Here is an 8316-nt window from a genome sequence, read left to right as displayed (position 1 = left end):
GCTCGATCCCAGGACCCTGGGATCGAGCCCCACATCAGGCTCTCTGCTCTGCGGGGAGCCTGCTTCCTCCTCTCTCTCTGCCTGCCTCTCTGCCTACTTGTGATCTGTCTGTCAAATAAATAAATAAAATCTTTAAAAAAAAAAGATGAATAGATCTCAATCCTTACCTCAAAAAGTCTAAAAACCACTCCATTTTATCACCTTCATTACTTTATCTCTCTCTTTCTGCCAAATTTCTACCGTTATTTTCCCCAAGACATACTCTGTAGCACTTTCTCAGCGCCACTGCAACATTTACTTGTGTGGCATCAGCTATCATTTTACTGATTTTCAAATCTGTGTCTCTATACTTGGCTTCTACCTTGAACCAGTTATAGCCTCATTCCTCCATTTCCAGCTGTATCCAGGACATTATTCAGTATCTTGTTTTTACTTTAAGCTTGATGTATTTAAAACAGTATCTTCTTCCGTCTTAAATTGCCTTCCGTCCAGCCACTCCATTTCTTGTTGTTGCTATTCTTTTGGCCTCCCAGATTTCAGTCATCTATAAACTTTTTTTTTTGTCTTTACATCTCCTATTTCTATTCTGTCAGATTTGGTTCTTTCTTTCATTCCCACATAGACCCTTTTTGCTTCATGTCTCAGTTACACCAACTTTCTAGCAGTCTTGCAGTTTCCAGTCTCTCCAACCCCCAACTATAATGTGCATGTTGCTGTTAACTTCTCTAACATGTGCTTTTTATCAAGTCATCAAGCTAAAGAACCCTCAGTGCTTCTTTGTAACTCATTGACTCAAACTCTCTGCCTGGCTTTTAAATTTTTGTGGAATTTTGTTCTGCTTCCACTTGTTAAATTTTATTGCATATTTGTTCTTCTTACGTCTGCCAGAAAGTTGCCGTGCTTATTCCAAACTTTGTCATTCAATCAACTGTCAAAGTACTTAAGAATTATCCTAAGTTTTTCCCTTACCCTAACAGCTCATCATTCACCAATTTTTACGTCAGAAATCTCTACATTCTCCCTGTAAATGTCCTGTTTCAGAATCCCCTCATTTATATTCTGGACTATTGAAGTAACCCCTTAACTGATCCTCGGTTATCTTCACCTAAGCTTTCTATGAGACAAATAAAAGTCATTTCCCTGCTTAATAAATATCCATTAGCTCCTCCCCACCGACATGAAGATAGATATACTTGGTGTGGCTTTTAAGACCATTCTTATATGGCCCCCTGCAACCTTCACTAGTTTCAACTTTCCTCCTACATTTCTCTCCAGCCACACCAAAGTACCTATAATTATCTGAACATGCTATGCTTTTTCACTTTTTTGTGCTTTTGCACATGTTCATTGTATTTGTAATGTCCTCATCCTAGCCAGCTTTCTGCCTGACTAACTTCTAGCCCTTTAGGAGTGGGCCATTAGGTGACTGGCAGATGGGAAACTTTATAATGGATGGAAGTGGCTAACATCACCCGAACCTACTGGTCAATCTTAGCATTCAAAGAAGAGAGAGAGACTTTATGTACCTCTTAATATGATTAAGAAGTCCTCAAGACTGCCTGTGAGGAGCTCTACTAAAAACAATTGAATCTGAGCTCCTGGGTGGCTCAGTTGGTTGAGCATCTGACTCTTGGTTTCTGCTTGGGTCATGATCTCAAGGTCATGGGATCAAGCTCTGTATCAGCCTCTGTGCTTGACTGGAGTCTGCTTGGAGATTCTCTCCCCTGACACCTCCCCCGATCCCTCTCTTTCTCTCTTTCCCTCTCTCTCTCTCTCTCTAAAATAAAATGAAATAGGGGCGCCTGAGTGGCTTAGTTTAGCGTCTGCCTTTGGCTCAGGTCATGATCTCAGAGTCTTGGGATTGAGCCCGGCATTGGGATCCTCGCTCAGCAGGGAGTCCGCTTGTCCCTCTCCCTCTATCCCGCCCCCTGCTTGTATTCCTTCACTCGCTGGCTCTCTCTCAGGTAAAGAAAATCTTTAAAAATAAAATAAATCTTAAAAAACCCAGTTGAATCTGAATATTATCAGTCGTTCAGATCTAATTACTAGTTTATCGGATACCCTGGAACGTTTTAAAGCAACTAACTAGCATAAAATCAATAAAACCTAGACTTGGAGTAGCTCCAAGTACAAATGACCCAGTGTCTATATCAAGTAAATGAGAAGGAGGAAGAGAGGAAAATTGATAGAGTTAAAGAAACTCAAGAGACATTTCAACTGAATGTAATTCAGGACCTTCTTTGGGTCACAGTTTAAACAAACTGTAAAAAGAAAGTTTTAAGGGCGCCTGGGTTGCTCAGTCATTAAGCAGCTGTCTTAGGCTCAGGTCATGATCCCGGGGTCCTGGGATCTAGGCCCACATCGGGCTCCCTGCTTAGCAGGGAGCCTGCTTCTCCCTCTCCCGCTCCCTCTGCTTGTATTCCCTCTCTTTCTGTGTCTCTCTCTGTCAAATAAATACATAAAATCTTTTTAAAAAAAGTTTTGAAATGATGGGGAAATTTGAACCCTGACTAGATATTAGATTATATTAGGCATAATTTTTTTAGGCTTGATAATGGTTTTGTGTATTTGGAAAAAGGAGCCCTTCTCTGTTAGGGACACATATGAAATATTTACAGATAAAATGATACTTAAATGCCAGTTCTAGGCTCCATAATCCAGTGTATACATGGAGGACAGAGCAGAGTAAGTGGGTTGAAGGCAAAATATGACTGAGCATGACCTAATAATTATTGAAGGTGAATGATGGAAATGTGGAAGTTCATTATACTTTCCCCCTTATTCTTTTGTGTTTGAAATTTTCCATAATAAAACATTGGGAAGAAAAAAGACAACTGGGCATAAAGGCCACTTCTTTTGGTTATCTTTCCTAATAGTGACTCCTGCTCAGAACCTAACCAAGCTAGGTGGTCCTTTTATATATCACTCTAACTATTCACACCTCTATTGTAACACTTACTTCATTGTATTGTATCTGTTGTCTTTAATCTCTCCTGTGACTGAGCTTCATGACATATTTATAATTAAGTTCCCGATTTCACTTCAGTTACCATCATAAAGATATTTGCTTTCATAGATTTTTGTTACTTGATATTTTGTAATATCTATATATCATTTTAATTTGTTTTCTTTTAGGTTGCATAGCAGTAGGAAAATCCCTGAATAGCCGAAATTTTAGCAAGCTCTTGCACTCTTGCCCATACCAATGTGATCGTCATAAAGTCATTGTGGAAGCTGAAGACAGATATAAAAGTGAACTAAGGAAATCACTTATCTGTAACAAAAGTAATTAATTCAGCAGCTTTGAAACTATAATTATGACTATACCTTCTGAACTGTGATCTAGAACATTAAATATATTAAAAAGCTAGAGGGCAAAATAATGTCTAAAAGAAAATGTCTCTGAGAAACCAGTGTTTTAAGATATACCCAGGGAACAGATTTAGTCTCTGGTGGTTTAAAAATTCTTCCTAATCCATCTAAGGATTCCCATTAGAAGGGTGGGGGGAATACCATACTAATGGAATTGATGTGCTCTTACTCAGATTGATACTGTAAGTATCCTAAATGTCTTCTGTATTTTTCAGAAATTCTGCTGACCCCACGTAGAAGACAACAACTCAGTCATGAATCTACTGCCTCTGGAGAAATAAGTGAATATATTTAATTTTTAAATAAACCTAAATTGCATATAATTCTGAGAAAAAGAGGACAGCTGAAGAATTGTTCTCAGTCTCATCGTCTGTGGTTCTTAAATGATAACCCTTGGCTCTGGTGAGGGCCATAGTTCCTAAGAAGGAACTTCTCACTTTCCTTCCTCATGTTGCTTTCCTCACTCATTTCTTGCCAGCAGGGGAAGATGCAGGAGGAAACTAACATTTATTAAGCACTTACTGTATGTTACGTGTTTTATAGACATTTCCTTTAATTCTTGTAATATTGTAAGGTAGGTTTTATTTTATTCCCACTTTAAGGTATAAGAAATTGGCAAATGACAGAGCTTACATTCAAATGCAAGGCTGTCTTTCTTCATAAGCCCCTAGTCTATCTTCTGGATCACATTTCTATTTTAAGAACAAAATTATTCTCCTATGAATAAGTGCTTCAGAGAGATTTTGCAGAAGGTTTTGGTTCATAACTACAGCACTTCATACCATCAGAACTGAAGAGACAAATAGAGCCCTGCTTAAAAATCAAAATACTTCTTAAATGATGAGTTAATTTATGAGAATTTTTATTTAACTATAGGTTAATGTCTCAGATTTATCACCATTCCAAATTTATTATGGAGACTTAAAGAATGTTATCATTTTATTATCTTCATATGGAATTAATACCGGCAGAGTAAGAATAAGCAGTTGAATAACCTTACTTGTCAAAATAACCTGGAATTTAGTAATATCTATGGTGTTATTCTGTCATTTATTGCAAAGATATTTAGACTTGATACATATGGGAATGTTTTACCATATACTTTTATGTACCATTTTCATTTCCAAAGCCTTAAAAGAAGTTTCAGATTTACTTTTTTAGATTTTTTTTTTGTTGGTGGGGGGACACCTGAGTGGCTCAGTCAGTTGAGTATCTGCTTTCACCTCAGGTCATGATCTCAGGGCCCTGGGATCAAGCCCCACATCAGGCTCCCTGCTGGGAGCCTGCTTCTCCTTCTGCCTGCTGCTCCCCCTGCTTGTGCATTCTCCCTCTCTCTCTCCCTGACAAATAAATAAAATCTTTAAAAAAAAAAAAAAGATTTTTATTTTTTTAAGTTATCTCTACATCCAACATGGGGCTCCAACGCAAAACCCCAAGATCGAGAGTCACATGCTCTATCAGACTGAGCCAGCCAGGTGCCCCTCAAATTTACTTTTTATGTCTGGGTCTTTTTCTAAGTTTAAAGTTCTGCATGCAAATTAAAATTAAGTACAGGACTCATGTAGAGCAGCTCACTTTTTAAAGAAGTATTTCCTGTAGAAACTGTTAGAAAATGGTTACTTTTCCATAGAAACATGTTGCACTTGGAAAAATTGGTTGTGACAAGGAGTTGGCATCAAATTAATAATGGATTTTTTTTTCAACAACATGACTTAAAAGCAAATGTATAACAACTAAAATTATATCCTATAATCATTTTACATAGTAAACTCATTTGTGGAGCCTCATGAAATGTACATAATTAGGGTTATACATTGATTTTACAGAGGGATCCTAAATACTGTTAAGTGATGTCCAGCTCATAAATAATTACATCTTTTTTATGAGTTAAAATTCTTTAGCTTAAAGCAAATAGTTAATAATTTGGCCTGCTTTTTTTAGAATTTAGAAAGGTGTCTTGAGGAGGTATGGTATAGATTGGTCTTATACCTCTTTCTCAAGCAGGCTAGGAATTTTGGATATGTTGCCATTTCCCACCCACTTGATTTCCCTTTCTTTTTGAGAGACATTTATGACCATTTGTTTGGTTGTAGGTTACATTCAAATTTTAAACCATCCTTTTAAGAAGAGACCATTGCAACATCTAAGCATTTAAAGAGCCTAGGCTCTTGTTCAAAATGGACTGGTACTTTCTTTTTTTTAAGATTTTATTTATTTATTTGACAGACAGAGATCCCAAGTAGGCAGAGAGGCAGGCAGAGAGAGAGGAGGAAGCAGGCTCCCCGCGGAGCAGAGAGCCCGATGCGGGGCTCAATCCCAGGACCCTGGGATCACAACCCGAGCTGAAGGCAGAGGCTTAACCCACTGAGCCACCCAGGCGCCCCTAGAATGGACTGATATCTTGAGAGGGTTTGAAAAATAAGGGTCTCTAGAACTGAGCCTTCTTTCCTCCTTTCCCCTACTCTTTCCAAGCACCTGATCAATATAAGAGGAACACTAAAGAAGCCACAGAAGGGAGCCCTGTGGGGTAGAGCTGCTTCCTCCTTCTAGACTGCTGTATTCTGTATTCTGCTGCAGTAACCTTTGAGGAATTGGACACGTATGTAGGAGTCAGTGAAATGTCAGCTTGATTAGAAAAGTGGAAATTGACTATGAACAACTTCCAGATGCTCATATCTTGAATGTTATAACAACCTGTCCAGTCCTGATTATGAGTTCAAATCATTTAGCAAGTGAAGTTGAAATCATGTATTTCTTGGAAAACAACAATTTTTCAGTAGACCCAAAAGTAAGGAGTAACTTCATTGATAAGTTTTTTTGTTTTTTAAGATTTTATTTATTTATTTGAGAGAGAGAGAAAGAGAACACAAGCAGGGGGAATGGAAAAGGGAGAAGGAGATGTGGGGCTGGATCCCTGGGATCATGACCTGAGCCAAAGACAAGACGCTTAACCAGCTGAGCCACGCAGGTGCCCCCATTGATAAGTTTTGAAGCACTTTTTTTACCAATAAATTCTTTCTTTCAACAAATATTTATTGATCCTCTTCTATGTGTCAGATACTATTTTAGGCATTGGGATACAGTGGTGACCAAAACAGACAAAAATTCTTACCTGCATGGATCTTGCATTCCAAGTAATACCATTAAGTAATAACCAGACATTACTTTTATTGATTTCTCAGCCTTCTGTTGGTAAGATTTTAGTTTCTGTTTTAAAAGACCTGAACTATGGCTCCTGTCCTAGGAGAGGTAGGTAAATAGCTAACAGTCTTGACCTGCAAGGGGAAGATTTTCTAAGGTTATCCCAGCACAACTGTTTCAAGTAGCAGCAGCCTTAAGTGGAAATACAAAAAAAAGTCTTCCTTATCAGCATCTATCTACAATTATAACATGAATTAGCAATGAATGAAAAAACTTCAAAGAAAACTATTTCCTGGTAATCATCACCAGGAGATATTAATAAACACCAACTGTTTATTATTTTTTTATAGAAAGTATCCCTAAAAGCCAGATAGTTGAAAACTTCCTTCCCCTGTGCCACCTATTTTTTTAGTTTTATTTATTTATTTATTTTTGAAGATTTTTTTTTAATTACTTATTTATTTATTTGACAGACGGAGATCACAAGTAGGCAGAGAGGTAGGCATAGAGAGAGGAGGAAGCAGGCTCCCCACTGAGCAGAGAGCCCTATGTGGGGCTTGATCCCAGGACCCTGGGATCATGACCTGAGCCGAAGGCAGAGGCCTTAACACACTGAGCCACCTAGGTGCCCCTATTTTTTGAGTTTTAATCAAGCTGAGCACCCATATAGGTAGTGAATGTGCTTTTTAAAATGAATTTCAAAAGACCCTTACTTTAAAATATTTATTAAGCCTGTTAATTAAAGTAACAAGTGTTGATATTCTTTTTTATTCTATGAAGTAATGGAGCCCTTTGGGAAGACTGTATCTGTAAGATAGGTAAGCTGTTTGTTAATTGTCCTCACAGGAATGTTGAGAGACTTAAAAATCAAATGTTTATAAATTCTTGTGTTTCTTGATTGAAAGATGTTGCAAGTATTATTGCAAGTATGATTACAATAGGATTAAGTTACAGTTATTGAAGAATTCAGAATGATAAGGCCTAGCTTCATAGCAGGCACTCGATTTTTAAAATTGACAAGCATTTCTCTGTGATGAGTAGTGCAGGCATGAAGCTTTCTCACTATATAGTTCATATCCATACAATAAAGTTAAGCACCTATTTGGGTCTCAAGAAGATCCATTTTTTCAGCAAGTACTAATATATTGTACAATTCTTCTTAATTACAGAAAAAAGAAGAATTCGTAAAAACTTTACTGAAGAAGAAATAAATTACCTTTGCAATGGAGTTAAGAAAATGGGAAATCACTGGAATTTAATTTTGTGGTCTTTCCCCTTTCAGCAAGGACGGAAGGCTGTGGACCTTGCTCACAAATACCACAAGCTGACCAAACGTCCCGAGTGTGCAGCTCCTTGATCGGAATACTTGCCAGTTTTTAGTTTCAACGCTTAAAATACAATGTCTTGAGGAAACACAATTTAAAATACTCTTCTAAACTCTCATGAAGCAGGAAATCTGAAAACAGGAATACTGTTTTAATTGCATACTTTTTGTGATGCTCTATCTCATCGAATTATTAAAGTAATTTATAAAACAATACATTTTTTAAAAGATTTTATTTGACAGAGAGAGAGATCACAAGTAGAGAGAGAGAGAGAGGAGGAAGCAGGCTCCCTGCCTAGCAGAGAGCCTGATGTGGGAGTCGATCCCAGGACCCTGAGATCATGACCTGAGCTGAAGGCAGAGGCTTAACCCACTGAGCCACCCAGGCAGCCCCTAAAACAATACATTTTTAATGTGTAGCTTAGTAAGACAAAATTCCTTTATGAGGTCAAACATTCATTTAGGAATATGCTTTTATT

At 37.7% G+C, this 8316-nt stretch overlaps 1 protein-coding gene across 4 annotated transcripts in view; it reads left to right on the top strand.

Moving 5' to 3' along the window:
- LOC111152835 (telomere repeat binding bouquet formation protein 1) overlaps window positions 1-8056 on the top strand; it is a 49265-nt gene extending 41209 nt beyond the window's left edge. For all 4 annotated transcript variants that reach the window (XM_022511506.1, XM_022511507.1, XM_022511508.1 and 1 more), the window contains 3 exons: window positions 3136-3285; window positions 3588-3653; window positions 7683-8056. In XM_022511506.1, coding sequence (XP_022367214.1) covers window positions 3136-3285; window positions 3588-3653; window positions 7683-7870 — 404 coding nt within the window. In that variant the 3' untranslated portion in view covers window positions 7871-8056. The remainder of the gene's footprint in view (window positions 1-3135; window positions 3286-3587; window positions 3654-7682) is intronic.
- The last annotated feature ends 260 nt before the right edge of the window (window positions 8057-8316 follow it).

This window comes from Enhydra lutris, unplaced genomic scaffold (assembly GCF_002288905.1).
Source record: "Enhydra lutris kenyoni isolate GAN:26980312 unplaced genomic scaffold, ASM228890v2 scaffoldscaffold30, whole genome shotgun sequence".
Classification (NCBI taxonomy): domain Eukaryota; kingdom Metazoa; phylum Chordata; class Mammalia; order Carnivora; family Mustelidae; genus Enhydra; species Enhydra lutris.
Note: the sequence above shows the minus strand (reverse complement) of the source record. Positions and strands in the feature narration are given on the sequence as shown.